The sequence below is a fragment of the Lampris incognitus genome, chromosome 13 (genome assembly GCF_029633865.1).
Source record: "Lampris incognitus isolate fLamInc1 chromosome 13, fLamInc1.hap2, whole genome shotgun sequence".
NCBI lineage: Eukaryota > Metazoa > Chordata > Actinopteri > Lampriformes > Lampridae > Lampris > Lampris incognitus.
In genome coordinates, this window is record NC_079223.1 from 5285815 (window position 1) to 5303801 (window position 17987).

At 48.1% G+C, this 17987-nt stretch overlaps 1 protein-coding gene across 1 annotated transcript in view; it reads left to right on the plus strand.

Annotated features, from left to right (window-relative positions):
• The window catches only part of adgrb3 (adhesion G protein-coupled receptor B3), a 179051-nt gene that overhangs the window by 93344 nt on the left and 67720 nt on the right, over window positions 1-17987 (plus strand). The window contains exons 6-11 of the mRNA XM_056291703.1: window positions 3738-3902; window positions 4510-4611; window positions 7994-8100; window positions 9061-9255; window positions 12002-12070; window positions 16823-16931. Of these exons, the coding sequence (XP_056147678.1) occupies window positions 3738-3902; window positions 4510-4611; window positions 7994-8100; window positions 9061-9255; window positions 12002-12070; window positions 16823-16931 (747 nt within the window). The remainder of the gene's footprint in view (window positions 1-3737; window positions 3903-4509; window positions 4612-7993; window positions 8101-9060; window positions 9256-12001; window positions 12071-16822; window positions 16932-17987) is intronic.

A 17987-nucleotide genomic window follows, 5' to 3' on the forward strand; every position in this document is an offset into this window, starting at 1 on the left:
AGAATTAAAAATGATGACCATGCTCTATCAATTGGATTTGTGAAATCCAATTTAATATACTGTATACCATTCGTTTAATTCGGGGGTAGCTGCCCAAACTGTCTGTCACTATCATAGATGTATTTCAGGCACCCAGATCAGCTTAGTAGCCCCCACCAGGCTTTGAACTGTCTAATCATATAAAGGCCCCAACACTCTTATAATCTCCTGATGCAATGTTGAGTGCTGCAGAGTAAGACTGCTTCTTTTCCTTTTTTTCTTTATCTTTTTCTCGGAGGCTTTATTTTATTACCACTATAAGAGGTATTTAATACTAGATTACTCTCAAACCTCAAATAAGTACACGTTTACTAGCATGCCGATGGGGCTCCTCTGGCCACTAAAATATCTGTACATGCTTGTAAATATGTGGTGTCGACGCACATCTGAAAGTGAAAGGGAATGGGGAGATGTGGCTGTTTTTCTCACAGTATGTGAGGAACCATGAAATCCATTGATTCACTGAGGGTTACCAGTTTCCGAGTTCTGAGCGTGGCGCCACACTCAGCCTCTGTCCAACGCAATGTGGCTGCAAGGGTGGATGTTTTTGGCAGCCAGCAAACTATTGCTGTTGAATTACTTGCAAGTACAAGCACATTAGACATTTTACCCAAAGCAATATAGAGTGCCCGGCCATGTTGTCAAGTTGTAGAACAAAATTAGCTGCAAGATGACACTGCTCATATGCCAAAATCCCCATGATATTAAGCTATATGAAGAAAAAAAACCCCTAAATATTCCATATAAGGGGTGTGTTTCACACAGGTTTAAGTCACGTACTGATTCTGTTCTGAGTCAATTTCGGTCTTGGGTTGGCACTCGTGAATTTTTTTGACCCCCTCCCTTTTTTTTCCTCCCAATTGTACCAGGCCAATTACCCCACTCTCCCGAGCCATCCCGGTCGCTGCTCCACACCCTCTGCCGATCCGGGGAGGGCTGCAGACTACCCCATGCCTCCTCCGATACATGTGGAGTTGCCAGCCGCTTCTTTTCACCTGACAGTGAGGAGTTTCACCAGGGGGATGTGGCACATGGGAGGATCACGCTATTGCCCCCAGTTCCCCCTCCCCCCCGAACAAGTGCCCCGACTGACCAGAGCGCTAGTGCTCTAGTTAGTGCTAGCTAGTGCGCTAGCTAACGCTAGGGCTGCAACTGCGCTAGTGCAGCGACCAGGACACATACACACATCCAGCTTCCCACGGCCAATTGTGTCAGCAGGGACACCTGACCAAGCTGGAGGTAACACGGGGATTCGAACCGGCGGTCCCCGTGTTGGTAGGCAATGGTGTAGACTGCCATGCCACCCGGATGCCTGGCACTTGTGAATTTTGAAGCAGGAATTTACTCCCAAGAGCTATGTTGCAAATAAAATCACTAGCTAGCTGAACCACTAGCGTGTTACGATCAGATTCTTGACAGTTAGCTTCTGGTTAGCAAGTTTCCTTGTGAGTAAATTACTGCTTCAAAAGTCATGCATGTGATCAAAAGATAGCATTTAACTCAAAGAAATAGTCAATGGCTTCTCCCTGTGTCAGCTGTAGACCTGATGTGGGAATGTGTCGATGTTCCCTCAACCCTATTTCATTGAACTTACCTAAACTACCTTAGCCTGACTTAACCTCAACCTCTACCTGACCCACGCTTACCTTAACCTAACCTTAACCGACAGCTAACCTATTCGATAGCTAACCCACAAGGCTGAGGGAACATACTGACCCCCCTTATTTGAGGCAACTTTGATTTTTCCAAAGAGAAGACTAGACGGGTTTGGAGTAGTGAACCATCTGCCATCTTGTGACTACTGTTTGTTAAGATGACATCAGACTGGGTCATTCTGTTAGTGGGCATCAGTAGGTTTAGAAACTTAATGATCAATCAGATTTCAGCCTTCTCTATTTAGCCGTTTGCTGCTTGTCTGTATGTAGGCCAGAGGTCAAAGCCTACGCCACTAAGCTAAGGCTAAGCTAAGCCGCGGAGGCATGGCACCCTTCAGAACAGAACACAAGGTTAAGCTTTCAAACATGACTGCTCCTTCTTGTATTTTCACTGGCAATTCAAAATTAGCACTTATTCATACATAGTATATCCAAGGATTTTTTGGAAAGCTAGGAAGTTCAAGTTCACGAGGAGAAAAAAATAGCTTACACAATTCAACATGTGCTGAAGAGCTGATTTTGCCTTTCTCAAAAAGACCTTTTTTTTTTTTAAAAAACAAGATTAATTTTCTGCTAAAAAAATTTAAAGATAAGAAATGTAAAGACAAACTGGAGAATATAAAGTAGAAAAAAAAGTTGTGTGGCTCGTGCAATCACAGTTTCCTTTTTTGGGGGGGAGTGGAGATGGGGGAGGGGTACCCAAAATTTCCATTATGGTAAATTTAGTATGTGCTTGTCAAGAGAGTTGATGGCGAGATTTAGGCAGTAAGTTGTTCTTCATTGAAATGCAACCTTTACAGAATTTAAAAACATTCAAAAACATTTTCACTTTTGGCAAGTGCAGCCAGGTTTAGTATAGTTATTTAATTATATAGCTATGTCTCTATAAATGTATACCGAGAACAGGTCTCAATAATCTACAATAATTTCCTTTCCATCCAAGTGGAACCAGTGCAGACAGAGGTTAGCTGTAGGACATGAGCCTGCCCTGTAGATGTAAGGAAAGGGTAAGTGTAGGTTAAAATGATAGTGTGTTTCCCCCTAACAGGGTGTCACACCTTTCCTTTCAGACAAGGGCATTTGATTTACTACATTGCTGAGGGGGAGCATCTGTTTTTTTTTTTTCCTGTTTAACAATGTGCATTTAAAGGGTATGAAATGCCCCTGCATTTGAAAACCTCAGCTTTTTTTAATATTGGCAAAATGAGGCAAATAACTAGCAGACAGTTTGCCACTTATTCATAAAAGATGTATATTTGTGATTATTTGCATCTTATATTCTTACATCAGAAACACGCTTTTGCTCGTGTCTCAGGGTAGAACAGACTAGCAAAGTCAACAAAATCTGCATTCATTTGGCTTGTGTATTGGACCAAATGAGCTGATTCTCACATCTTTATGCTGTGCTCTGTATCGCTACAGCATCTGTGTAAAACAGGCTAAATAAGCAGTGCTGAAGACAGCATGGTATCCTGGGGGGGGGTCGCACCATGTTATAACGGTCCAGCCGGATGGAGGGAAAGACAATACTTCCTCAAAGTAATATCGTCTGCACCATTTAACATGTACGCAAATGTGCAAATGGAGGGCGTCTGGGTAGCGTGGCGGTCTATTCTGTTGCCTACCAACACGGGGGATCGCCAGTTCGAATCCCCGTGTTACCTCTGGCTTGGTCGGGCGTCCCTACAGACACAGTTGGCCGTGTCTGCGGGTTGGAGGCCGGATGTGTGTATGTCCTGGTCGCTGCACTAGCGCCTCCCCTGGTCGGTCGGGGCGCTTGTTCGGGGGGGAGGGGGAAATAGCGTGAACCTCCCACGTGCTACGTCCCCCTGGTGAAACTCTTCACTGGCAGGTGAAAAGAAGCGGCTGGCGACTCCACATGTATTGGAGGAGACATGTGGTAGTCTGCAGTCCTCCCCGGATTGGTAGAGGGGGTGGAGCAGCGACCAGGACGGCTCGGAAGAGTGGGGTAATTGGATAGGCACAACTGGGGAGAAAAAGGGGGGGGGGAAACATGTCTGACCGTGGATGGTTTTCCTCCAGCTAACGGGCAGTGGAATCCGTGGGGTCCCTGGAGCGGCTGCTCGAAGTCCTGCGACGGCGGCTGGCAGAGGCGGGCCCGGGTGTGCCAGGGAGCGGCGGTCACTGGGCAAAAGTGCGAGGGCACGGGCGAAGAAGTCCGCAAGTGCAGTGACCAGCGCTGCCCAGGTAACCCAGAGAATGATTGTGCTGTGAAAAGACAATTAAACTCAGGTGAGAGAGGAGAACCGGGAAAATGCGAAGATAGCTATCCCGCCGGGGAGCCAAATCCATTTCTGTGGGTGGATTACAATTTCATAAGACTTGAGCTATAAGAGAAAACAGCCTGGAGAGGAAACTTAACGCAGACACCCTTTTTCTTTCTCCACTGATTATGAATAGGTTAAACTTAAAAGAAAATGTAATTTTAAGAAATTTCCTTATAAAGACAAAAGCAGATGAAAAATGCACGCCTCTTGGCTTTTTGGTCTCCGAAGAAATGGAATTGCTCTGTAAATAAATAAACATGTTAAATTTTAGGATGTGACTTAAAACAGCCAGGCTCTCAAAATAAAGTTGGTTTTCTTTCTACTGAGTAAATGCCATGAAGTAAATCCCAGAAACTGTTACTCCAATCCTCGAGAGGTAAAACTACTTCTACCTTCGGGATTTCGATGCGTGTTTAAAATAACATGAAGACATCGTTGTGTCACGTTGGACAGGGGGTTTTGTGAGATGGATCAGAACCAGCGGTACTGAATACTGTATAATGTGCACCTCCTCCGTTGCTCCGCAGCTCCTTATGAGATTTGTCCAGAGGATTACGCAGTGTCCATGGTGTGGAGACGGACGCCTTCAGGGGAACTGGCCTTCAACAGATGTCCGCCAAATGCCACTGGTGAGATCATGAGCCACGTGTTTACTGCTCGCTTCATCTTCTCATACCGTGCTGAGCTTTTTTTCCTTCACAGGAGGCTTCATGTTGTATTTTAGTGATGTTTGCATAGCAGGTACTGGGAATACTCATACTGACATCCTGAGCTGCTTTTTTTTTACTTTTCCTATCATTTACAAAGATGCACAGTCTTCTTATTATATTTATTTAATTTTATTTAATATTTGCATTGTTATAGGGCGGCATGGTAGCGCAGTGGTTAGCGCGGTCGCCTCACAGTTAGAAGGTCCTGGGTTCGAGCCCCGGGGTAGTCCAACCTCGGGGGTCGTCCCAGGTCATCCTCTGTGTGGAGTTTGCATGTTCTCCCCGTGTCTGTGTGGGTTTCCTCCCGGTGCTCCGGTTTCCTCCCACAGTCCAAAGACATGTAGGTCAGGTGAATCGGCTGCACTAAATTGTCCCTAGGTATGTGTGTCGGCCCTGGGATGGACCGGCGGCCTGTCCAGGGTGTCTCCCCGACTGCCGCCTAATGGCTGCTGGGATAGGTTCCAGCGACCCTGAGAGCAGGATAAGTGGTTCGGATAATGGATGGATGGATTTATATTATTAAATTTATTCTTTTACAACCTCCAGTTACGCAGGAAGTCTCACCGATTAAAAATGTCTTTTTCAAGAGACCTTGCCAAAAAAAAAAAAAAGAAAAAGCAGCAGCACCAAATAAACAACCAACCAGAGGAGGCGCTAGTGCAGCAACAAGGACGCATACCCACATCCGGCTTCCTACCTGCAGACACGGCCAATTGTGTCTGTAGGGATGCCCGACCAAGCTGGAGGTAACACAGGGATTTCCCAGCAGTCACTGGGTGGCAGGCGGGGAGAGACCCTGGACAGGCCGCCGGGCCGTCACAGGGCAATTTTGCTTTAACAATCACCCTAAATATTCCCATTGTTGTTGTTCTTATTATCATTAGTATCAATAGTGTAATCCCAGTACATTTAATGGCTGTTGTACATTTGAGTATTTAGCACTAGCTCTGATAAGGACATGAAGATTTGTCTTTATTTCCTTAGCTGGTTGTCTTGTGCTATAAGTATTGGAGGGGGGGTACTTGTGAGACAAATCCTATTTTTCGGGGTATCAAATTAACATTGGCACAGCCTCGGAATCCTTTATTTTAATTACTGCATGGGAGCAAATGTGTTTGAGGCTTCAGGCAGACCACAGGGTATCAGTAAACAAATAACTACAAGGTTTATGGTTTAAAATGCTCATTATCGGCACGATTTTGCCCGGCTGTTTTTTTTCCTCATAAACTAATGAAATATTAAATTGGTTCCCAGTATTGTGCCGTCAAAATGCCCGTTCCCCTCAGGCAATTTGTATGATCAAATTTTGCTGAATTTCCATACAGAAATTTCCAACGCCGTATCAGACCCCGCTAGAGCCCCCCATCTGGGACGTCAGATACAGGGAAGTAGGGATGAGACTGGGAAATGTTCACATCCTTCCTCCGAGTCGTGTCGATTGAGCACAGCGGTCAGTCGAGCGCCTGGATGCGACGCTCCCCAGTTGCCTTGTTTTTGCCCGCTCCCGTCTAAACCACGCGTCTTTCTCAGCTTACGCTGACCTTTCACCACGTCAGGGCCGATAAATCCTGTGTGATATTAATGCCTGACCCGCAGGTGTCCAGTCAATATCTAACACAACAACACATCGCCAAGTGGTGCTAACAATCAGTTGCCAGCACTTTTCAGGGGATGTTTATTGTTTATTCTGGGGTTTAAAAGATGACCGAACCAGGCGTCCGGTTGGCGTAGCGGTCTATTCTGTTGCCTACCAACACGGGGATCGCTGGTTTGAATCCCCATGTTACCTCGGGCTTGGTCAGGCATCCCTAGAGACACAATTGGCCATGTCTGCGTGTGGGAAGCCAGATGTGGGTATGTGTCCTGGTCCTCTGGTTGGTCAGGGCACCTGTTCGGGGGATTGGGGGGAATAGCGTGATCCTCCCACGTGCTACGTCCCCCTGGTGAAACTCCTCACTGTCAGGTGAAAAGAAGCGGCTGACGACTCCACGTGTATGGGAGGAGGCATGTGGTAGTCTGCAGCCCTCCCCGGATCAGCAGAGGGGGTGAGGCGGTGACCGGGAAGGCTCGGAAGAGTGGGGTAATGGGCCAAGTGCAATTGGGAGAAAAAGGGGGGGGGGTAAATAAATAAAAGATGGAAAAAACCCTGTTTTTTATATATCTTTAGATACTTGGGCCATGATTTTATAACTAGATTAATGGCTAATAAAATGGGAAATCAGTGAGTTTTGTGTGTGTGTGTGGGGGGGGGTGGGGTGTCTTCTCCCCCGCCTCCCTCTCACCCAGGTCATGTATTGTTGCATGGGTGCGCCCACAATCTGTGTGTGCTCAGACGGCCCTCGGTGCATATCACCAGGTAGTAACTGAGCAAGAGCAAGGGGGCGTCGGAGGTGTGGTTTTGATCTTGTGCTGTATCTGTCAGTTTGTGTGTGTGTGTGTGTGTGTGTGAGGCAGAGATGGAGATACGGGCAGAGAGAGTGAGAGCGAGAGAAAAATAAAACAGAAGGAAAAGGTTTTGTGAGGAACAGCGATGCCAGGGGAAATGTTTTGCGCCGGGAGAATTTTCTTCAGGATGTCAGACACCTGTGTTGGAGGAGTGGGGCGATGTGAGAAGTGCGCGCCGGCAGGCCGACATCTATGGAGGTGCAACGTGGGGCCCCTATGTTGGGTCAGTGCTGCAACGTGGGTGGATAATGGGTGGTTTTTGCTATTTTGGACTCGGTGTGTTTCTGCAGAAACCCGACAGCTACCAAGGCTGCAGCACGTTTCACGCTCGAAACAAACCGTATTGCACTGAACGTGGTGGCGTTCTTCAAACACGTGCATATGCTGGATAACCTGCAATTATACAGCACCATGACAGTGCAAATACTGCAGTATTTGTCTGCTGGAAACTTCTCTCCCTTCCTCTCTGTCTGTCTGTCTGTCTGTCTGTAATAAGCCCTAACTGAGTGAGAAATGTGAGCGTGTGTGTGGGTGATGGGCAAAAGAAATCGACAAGAGAATAGATAAGTCTCTCATGAACAAGCACTAATCTTTCTGTCTTCCCCCTTCTTTCTATCCCCCCTTTTCTTTTCGGTCCCTCTCCTTTCCCTGCACCACTTCCATCGGCCTTCCTTTTGCCTTCCCTTTATTTTTTAATCCTGTTCTCCTGCAACCCACCACCCACCACCACCACCACACACACACCCCTTCTTCCACTGCCCCCACGGCCTCTACGTCTATATCCTCATCTCCCTTCTCATCCCTCCCTCGCTCCTTCCACCCTCCAAATCCGTCTCTGTCTCCTTCCCTTCTGCAGGCACCACCAGTCGACGCTGCTCTTTGGATCACCGTGGTGTGGCCTTCTGGGAGCAGCCCAGCTATGCCCGATGCATAACAAATGAATTCAGATACTTGCAGCAATCAGTAGGTGCAAAGTCAGCTCCCTCCTCTCTGCCTCTGTTTCCAATGCATCATAAATTACCTCCCCAGTGCCCCCCCCCATCCCCCCAATCCAACCACCCTCATCACACCATAGCCAAAGATTAACCACTTTCAACAGAGAAGCAAATTAAAACACTAATTTTGCCATTTTCCATGTGTAATGAATGGTTCTCGGCGAGTCCTCGAACTCTTTAATTTACGGGGCTGCTGGCAATTTTCAGTTTCGTTCACATGTTCTTCATCCTCGCTGCATTTTCCCACGTGTCTCTTCCTGCCATCTTTATGCGTTGGAACAGGTGTGATTTAATATTAATTCCCTTTGTCTTTCCTTAAACTTGGGACTTTCTTCCTCAAGGGAAAAAGAATAGCTTTGCTGCAGGGGAGAGATTAACTCTCTCGTGTTTGCAAGCTGTTTTTATCTTGCGTATATTGTCCCCGACAAAGAACAAACTGACATTTAAGAAGGTGGGTCGGTAGGAAAAGATAAGATGGGGCCGACAAACAAACCGTCATAGAGAAGAGTCGGTGCGACACCTGCGCGTGTGCACCTACCTGTGCATGTGTTGTGTTGTGTTGCTCGGAGCGCAAAACCCTCCTGCAGTGACACGACATCAAAAAGCCTGTGCAGCGTCTGCCTAACTCATCTGTGTCACGCTCCGCTACTTTTGTTGTATTATTTTAGTTCATTTAAAAAAGAAAAAACATCAAAAAACAGGCTGAAGGCTGTAAATATTTTGGCCCGTTTCAGATGCAGGTGTCACATACAGGTCTTTGGAGAGGGGGGGGGGCGCGTGTGGGTGGGTGGTATGGGGAGAGGGGTAGAGTTTTCCCCCCGTGATTGCTCACGCTTCATTTACTCCACCATGTAGCACAGCTTGTCGCCGACACCGCCCTGCAGAGAACACCTATGCCCCAAGTCTTGTCGTCTGCTTTTTTCTGGAGGTTCAGGGCCACCTCGTCAAGGGTCAGAGGATGCTGGCGGGAGACGGCATGTCCCAGGTCACCAAGAAACTGCTGGACCTCACCCAGAGGAGGAACTTCTACGCCGGGGACCTGCTGTCCTCCGTGGAGATCCTCCGCAATGTGACGGAGACCTTCAAGAGGGCCAGCTACGAGCCGTCCTCGGACGACGTGCAGGTCAGTGATGAACCCGTGTGGTTTTTTTCCTAAGAGACGGGTGCACATGCTCAACGCTGGATCAGACCGCGGTACATTCAGTAGTCACCTGTAGTGACCGACACCGGTGTCTATTTTTTTTTTAGGGGAAATTAATGGTCTGAATCTGAATTTTTGTTTACTTTCAGTGAGTTTAATAGAGTCAGACTCAGAGAACTTTGTTGTCTATCACAAAACATGGCCGAAAATTATCTTTGCCGTGGCTCATAAAAGGGCGTAAGAATACATCTCACATGTATACCACAAGCAGACATAAGGTTAAAGAGGCTGTATCGGGCGTCCGGGTAGCATGGTGGTCTATTCTGTTGCCTACCAACATGGGGATCAACGGTTCAAATCCCTGTGTTACCACCGGCTTGGTTGGGCGTCCCTACGGACACAATTAGCCATGTCTGCGGGTGGGAAGCCGGATGTTGGTATGTGCCCTGGTCGCTGCACTAGTGCCTTCTCTGGTCAGTTGGGGTGCCTGTTCGGGGGGACTGGGGGGGGGAATAGTGTGATCCTCCCATACGTTATGTCCCCCTGGTGAAACGCTTCACTGTCAGGTGAAAACAAGCAGCTGGCAACCCCGCGTATCGGAGGCATGTGGTAGTCTGCAGCCCCCCCCCCCCCCACATCGGCAGAGGGGGTGGAGCAGCGACCGGGATGGCTTGGAAGAGTGGGGTAATTGGCCAGATACAACTGGGGAGAAAAAGCTGAAAAAAAAAAGAGGCTGTATGTTGTGAGATGTATTAAAAACCACATGGTGTATAGATTGAGACATGTTTAGCCATTGCCGGGGAGACGAATGGCTGCCCAGTGGGATGTGATGGCAGAGACGGCGGTTGTTTTTTTAGAGATTTCGAACATGCAACAAATAATATCGGCTAACAAGCCCACCCAATGGCTCCATTGTGCGAGAAATCTTTCCCTCCCCATCCTAAGCAGTTTCATCTCATCATGTTGGGGTTGGCTGCAGTCTTGATCCTCTTTGTGTCAATAGGATGATGGAGATTATAGCTAAAGCTCCTCCTCCATCTCCAATAAGATCATTCTTGTCCGCAGAACTGTATCATTTTCAAAAACGCCCTTCCCCGGCTGCTGTCACGGGGTGACGCTTGAGCAGTGCTGGTGTTTTGTTTTTATGTTGCAGAATCTGTGTGTGTGTGTGTGTGTGTGTGTGTGTGTGTGTGTGTGTGTGTGTGTGTGTGCGCGTGCGTGCGTGCGTGCATGCACACACATGCATTTGTGTGTGTGAATTTGTCCCCATACTTCTCCATTTATTGTCGCTACTTGGTCTTTGTGGAAGGTCTGGAAAAATCTGGAAAAATACGGGGAACATCTAATTTAACACAACACTCAAATACGAGAAAGAGAGCATGTAACTCGATGTGGGATGGCTGACAGAATGACCACAGCAAATTTTGAACATCCTCATGTTAATTGTGAATCCAAGCCTTCCTATATTTGTGCCCCATTTTTCAAATACCTCTCTTATATAAGATGCGATACTAGCAAGCGTTTTTATTTTTCCCCGGAGGGTTTTGCCCATCAGCGGGCTCCTTTAAAGAAGAACAAATGCTATGAAGACGTGAATGTTCCTGTCAGTTCGAATATTGCTTTATTGTTCTGTCTTAACATCCCTCCTGCAGCGCGGAGTTTCTGCTGATCTGCAGAGATTATCAGCATGTGTATTTTATAGCATTTTAAAATTTCGTCCACAGTAAACAGTAACAATACCATACAATACAAAAAAAAAAAAATCAAATGATTTGTCTCGATATGGTTGGAGGGTGGTTGAGGCATCATGGAGTTTTTCTGTTCCCCTGGGTGGATGTTCATATATTTACTAGTGTCTGTGAAATATATATAGTATGCTTATATAATCGAAAAGGAACTGGGGATGATTCTGCAGAAAAAAACAAAATCCTAATTGTATTTCCAATCATGTCTCTGAGCTGGAGCCCTTTCATTCATTTTGCAGTCGATCAAAACCTTTGGGATGGCGAGAGCATCGTGTCTCTCGTTCTAATAACAACTCTATGGCAAATACGTGTGTGTGGTGTGTGTGAGTGTGAGAACAAACAGGGGAGCAGTCAGCCAGCCCACCCCCTCCCCGTGTCCCTGCGCTAATGCAGTGTTAAAGTGGGCACACTGCCACCAGAGGGAGCATAAGCATTCAAGTAGAAAACCAGATAGCCTGTGTCAAGAGAGAGCCTACCCCCAAGGTACATAGTAGACCAGACGAAATAACAAGGCCAAAGATCAGACAGGGCCCTATTACTACTGCAGGCGTGCACCCCCGGCATCCCCCCCCCCCCCAGCGTTCTGGAATCGGACAATCCACAACATTAACTTTCACTTTTTTTGTTTTTTGGACTTTTTTACTGATTCCAGTTTGTGTTGTTGTCCTTCAGCACTACATGTTCCTGCAATTTGCAAGGGGTTTTAAGGCGATGGTTGTCAGAGTTGCTGCACAGACTTCATCTCATGTGTTTTGCTATTGTGCAGAGCAAGAGGTTATAGTGCCAGCCCACCAGGGATCCTCATTATGCCTTAGCAGGGCGCCACTATTTATTTATTTAACTTCTCTGAAATTACGATATGTTAATTATACGATGCTTTTTTTAAGGGCATGCTGTTTCTGCCAAGAAGAACATCTCTCCTGTGTGCTGTTTGTGTGTGGGTGTATAAGGTTTTTTTTTTATGCTTTCTTTCATCCCCACAGAACTTCTTTCAAATCATCAGCAATCTCTTGGAGGAGGAAAATAGGGAGAAATGGGAAGATGCACAACAGGTAAGCACGTTTTCAATACTCTGAATAAATAATTCAAGCTCTAGCCTGAGTGCTTGCCTACAAAAAAGAAAATCTAGTTTAAGCACATGAGTACTTACAATCCCTGGATGGTGGAGGAAATGATGGCGTTGCCCAAGTCATGTTTTTTTTCCTGAAGAAGTTTCATTCTTGCCGTGGGAATCGTTGCAGGAGTTCTTTCAGCAGGGTTATGATGTCTGCTCTGCCGTAAAGAGTCAGTTCCTCGATCTTCCACATGGTGGCAGCAGCACTGCCACACAGTGTCCAGTCATTATCATGTCCTCCATTGTTCCTGTAATCACATTAATCCTTTTGTTGCACTCTTTTACCCAACTAGCACAGATTATGACTACCAGTGTTGTGAGGGTATGACTAAAACATGAGCTTGGCTTTGTCTGAACACATGAGAACACATGGTGCTACTCTTACTTTGGGCTGAAGCGCGCGCTCCCTTTTTATGGTGGCTCATCTAACATGTGAGCACCTTTAGGGTCCCCTTGATAGTCATTACATTATATCGATACAGTACAAATACCCAAGATACCATAAGAGTCTTACTATCACTTGCAAATAAAGCGGACACAGACCTCAACACTGAAACAATAGAGTTTTTTTTTTTATAAAAGCAATTTCCACACACTGTTTCCATGGAGATTTGCTTCCAGCCATATCCTCTGTCAGCTACATCTCTAAGCAAGAGCGGTGGCAATTCTGTTTTCAAAACTGCCACTTGTGTCTGAGACAAGCTGAACCCTAAAGTCACATGCACCTAAACTCTCAGAGACACCGTTCATAATCAAGAGTGCTAATGTGCAACGGGCAGATTGGCACATTAGTCAGCATCACTGATAATGTGACCTAAAGTGGGTATTACCAGCACCGTGCATGACTGAGGGGCTGTTTAAAATAAAATCAACGACAAATAACAGACTTTTCCTGCCTACGTCTCTCTGTGGTTCAGCTCAACTGAGATGTTGAGGAGCCCAGGCAGTCCACCCTCTGCCAGGCGCGTTAGTCCTGGCTCTCTCTGCAGGCACTAATGAGGTGTTTACTCACAGAAGCTTTAGTTTGGCAGGCTTCAAAGGTAGGTCGGCCTGAGAGGGGCTCACAAGTCTGCATTTTAGCCTGCAGGAATGCGGGAGCATGGGGTAGTAGAGGTAGACAAATGGACGGACAGACAGGCGGACAGTGAGACACACAGATAGACGGGCTGACAAATGGGCGGAGACAGGTGAGACATCACGGCCACAGGAGGAGTTGCCTCTGCAACAGGGGGCCCAAAGGAGGTTGGCAACAAGGTAAATTATTTCAGGGGTAGTCAATGCGGCTGTCCAAGGATTTGTGCTTCAGTTTAGCCCCCGCACCGAGTGCGCATTGGCCATGCAGTGTAATGTGACCTAAGCAGACCAGGATTGGAAACTGGACAGTCATTAACTGTCCAGTTTCTCACACTCATGCGCAGGGGATGATTTAATCCTGTCATAGGCCCCTAGGTTTGGCTAAACCCATGAGTCCCTTCTACTCCCCATAACCACATGTCCACCACCAACCACAATGAACCGGTTTACCTTTGCACATAGTGATACTGCTGAGCCTCACCACAACAAATGTACTGTACATGAATCCCCTTCATTTATACTTCATTGCATATTTCAACATTGCACTCCAACAGTATGACATGTCACACTGATTCAATATTTCAGTGCAACTATAAACCCCATCAGCAACACATTTCTGCACCGCTGCAAAACACCACCAATAAATACAACAGACGTCACCAGATGCATTGCAAGCAAACATCGGATCACAAAGAGCCACGCATATCAATAGCTCTGACAACGACTCCTAGAGCAGTATTTCTCAACCCAGTCCTCAAGGAACCCCTATCCTGCAGATTTTCATTGTAACCCTGCATTGGTAGCCCTGCTTGTACTTACTCGACCAATCATCTCGCAGCACTTAATTATGCAAGGTGTGCAACGTCTGACAAAATTCATTGCTGATTGGTTGAATAACTACAAACAGGTACCTATTCAGGGTTGCAAAGAAAATATGCAGGATAAGGGGTTCCTTGAGGACTGGGTTGAGAAACACCGTCCTAGAGGATAAATTCTGAGTCTCATCAGCAGCCAGTCAGACTAGCTTGGTCTAGTCAGAAAGGCACGAAGTGAGGAAGCCTCTTGGATGAGAGGCGAAACGTCTTCACGGATATATACCAAGTCCAGCTGCACTTGATTCAACTCCTTTGGAGAACGCAAGCTGCATAAACAGTCGAAAGCAGGGGTGGGCCATCTTATCCAGGCCTGGATAAGATGGCCCACCCCTGGTCTAGTGCATATTAACGCAATAATAACAAGCATTGCCATTAAACGCCGACTTACCCTTCGAAGTGTCTGCGCCCTGTTGTCTCGGTGGCAAAATCCCTGATTCACCCCTTGGACATTCGGTGCCCTATGCACGGTCACTCTCAGTGGACATTAGCGTCAGATGCCTCGGTCCCTGCTGGGTTGAACGCAATTTAGTCTTGACCAACCCAGGTTGAGAGAGTGATCTCTGCCAGCTGGCACGGCCCCGGTAGCGCAAGTCTTCACAACGGGCACGTCGCGATACGGAGAGCTGCCTGTCGGCCTCCCGGCTAGCTAACGCCTCTCTCCCGAGGTAGCATGCTAACATTAGCGCGCTAGCTAGCCGCCGAGCCTCACAACTCGCACCTGCCGCTTCGGCGCTTTGAGCATTTCTGGAAAAACCCCGTTAACTTTGTTTTTTGTTTTGTTTTTGTTTTGTTTTTTAGTAATTCCTGGTCTCGCTTTTTTTTTTCTTTTTGAGGCGTTTCGCTTTTGAGCACCGCTCTCACGTCTCCGAAATTCCGCCATGTTTTTTTTTCTTCTTCCCCCGATTAAGAGGTCGCCAGAGCGCGTGACATCAACGTGGCCAATCAGCGTCAACAAATCGCCATTGGCGACAAACTGGCCAATCAGTATAAAGGATTTATGATCTTAACCATCCATCCATTATCTGAACTGCTCATCCTGCTCTCAGGATAAACTATCCCAGCAGTCACTGGGCGGCAAGAGGGGAGACACCCTGGACAGGCCGCCAGGCCATCACACACACACACACACACACCTAGTACAGCCGGTTCACCTGACCTCCATGTCTTTGGACTGTGGGAGGAAACCGGACCCCCGGAGGAAACCCACACAGACACGGGGAGAACATGCAACCTCCACACAGAGGACGACCCGGGACGACCCCCAAGGTTGGACTACCCCGGGGCTTGAACCCAGGACCTTCCTGCTGTGAGGCGACCGTGCTAACCACTGCGCCACCGTGCTGCCAATTTATGACATTAACCCTCCCCTGCAAATTATATTATTACTATTATTATTATTATCATTATTATTATTATTATTAATAGTCATCACAGGTCCTTGGAAATCCAGGGCCCCTCGGCTTCAGCCCAGGGAAGCCCGTGCATTACATGTTACATGACCATCTGCTCCGACTGTCAAGTCCAGAGCCAGTTTTAACTGTATATAGAGGTCACGTAACAACCCGCCCCCTCCTTATAGTCGAAATGACCAGGAGAAGGTATAAGCCGATGTTTTCACCGACGTGCCCTTGTTACCATGGCACTGTAAGGAAGGGCTCCGTCTCCAGCACCTCCAGTGCAGCCATTTCCCAGCGCTGCCGCTACATCTCGCGGTTGCTATGGAGACCAGCAGAGTGAGCATGACTGCACTGTGCGTCAGACATGCCGGAAGGGATAAAGTGATGTGCTTTTCTCCCCCACCATGGCTCTCACTCTGCTGTGTCAGAGGCGCTCAGCTTCAGCATCACTGATCTGCTGCTCAGCCTTGCACCGCCACTTGTGCAGGCACGCACGTAGAACACGAAGGTGATACGGGGGGGGGGGGGACCTCGGGCGCTCATGAATATGAATGCAGAGTGAGGTCTTAATCGCTGAATATCACGTCAAAGGTCTTTGTGGTCGAGACAGTTGCCCCAGACAGTTCATTATGCTTTCTCACACTCTCCCGACCCGCATTTTCAAATGTTTTGGTAAACCCGTGAGTGTGCAAAGCTCGTGCTACCTTCCGGAGTCACGCCGTATCTGTCGACGTCGCAGAAACATGCACGACGTGTGCTGCTGCTTGATCGCTTACAGTACACGCCGCTAAGTTTAGCTCAGCGCGAGCCGTCCAAATCAAAGGAGGAAGACTGCTCGCACCAAATCACGGCCCTTCGATTTGATCTGACCCACCGCCAACAGATTTGGATCCAGGATAGTGACCCGGTCTCTCCAAGGTCAATTGTCAGATTAACTTGCTTTTGGCATATCGACTTGGACACGATAGCTGTGCTGACGGGCCTCGCTGAAGGCCCGGTTGACCCGTAGTGTCCCGACTCCCAACCGTATTCATACCGACATACCGGGGGGGTGGGTGGTGGTGGTGGGGGGAGGGGTCCTATACAATCACCACTGACTCTGTGTGTTTTTTAAAAAGGAGGGCCGAGCAGCGGTCTTTAAGCAACAGGAGAGTAAAACATGATCCGCACGTGCAGAACGACACTTTTATGACTTGCGGTCGTCCCTGTTCGTTCTTCCCGTTTTACGCTCCTCCACCTGCGGGTTACTTCCCGGGAGGAATTCCGTCTGCTGTTGCATCGGCGCGATCGCTGCGGCGATGTGGAACTAACCCAACCCTCTCTGCTCTTTATCTCTCCGTCCAGATCTACCCGGGTGCAGTGGAGCTCATGCAGGTCATAGAGGAATTCATCCACATCGTTGGCTTGGGCATGAAGGATTTCCACAACGCCTATTTGATGACCGGGAACTTGGGTAAGAAAGACCGCATCGCTATGGCTCCCCCGCTCTCGGCCCCCCCTGGGCTTGTTTTGGCCATTTATTTCTGCTTGACATGGACACATAATCCCTCTGCACTGTGCTGACTCCCCGTGTCAATTTCCCCCCGCCGTCATTAATTCGGGATAAATGGTGCGTGGTGAGGATGTGGATGAGAGAGTGAAACGACCGCAGATCAATAATGTTAATTACAGCTGAACTTGTGCTCTTAGTACGCTAAGGTCCTGTAAAAACCCCTCAGCACAGGAGCCGGCAGCAGCGGCGAGCGGGAGCCCTCCCAGGACTCGCTCTCCTCGCTGGCAGGCCGAGGAAGGCCGAGATTTTCAGAAGCAAAAGTTATCCGCTCGATATTCTCAGTTTGGGAATAGCGTCATGATCGATTTTCGGAGGAATAAAAAAGAATGGCTGAAAACTCACAGCTTTTGTTTCAGATGCGTCCCAACTAGTTGAAGGCCCGAATCCTCAAAAGCGATAACTCGCCCCCGGGCGACGGGTGAGCCAGAAAGGCCTCGGACTCGCTCGAACCTATTCTGCCCGAGCGTCCTCAATGCACGCTTGCAGATTAGCTCGACTTGTAGTGCCGTGGCCTTCTTCAGTTCGGTGCAGTTTGCAGCACGTCGCTCAAGGTCACAACAGTGAATATGCTTACACACACCGTCCGAGGCGCACAAGCCGGGTTGCACGTCGCTGCGTCACTACTGTCCCCCGCCGAGAGCTGCTGGCTACGCACATTAGCCAGTCTACTTCATCCACAAGCCAGCCCAGAGATGGTGCATCTCTACCTCCAAGGTTGTTCCTTTGTTGGCAGTTTTTTTTTCCTATTTACGGAGGTCTCTCTTTGTCCGCGCCTCCCTGCCGCAGGGGAAACTTCTCGGTCGGGTTATCCACTCCCAAACTTTCCACGCTTATCTGGATGCGGCTGCCGCATCGACCCGCCTGACCCGCCAGGGTCATCGCCGCCCTTATCTCATCCGACGGGATGTGATAAAGCGGCACGGACCGGCTCCTCACAAGACACGAGACGGATCCTGG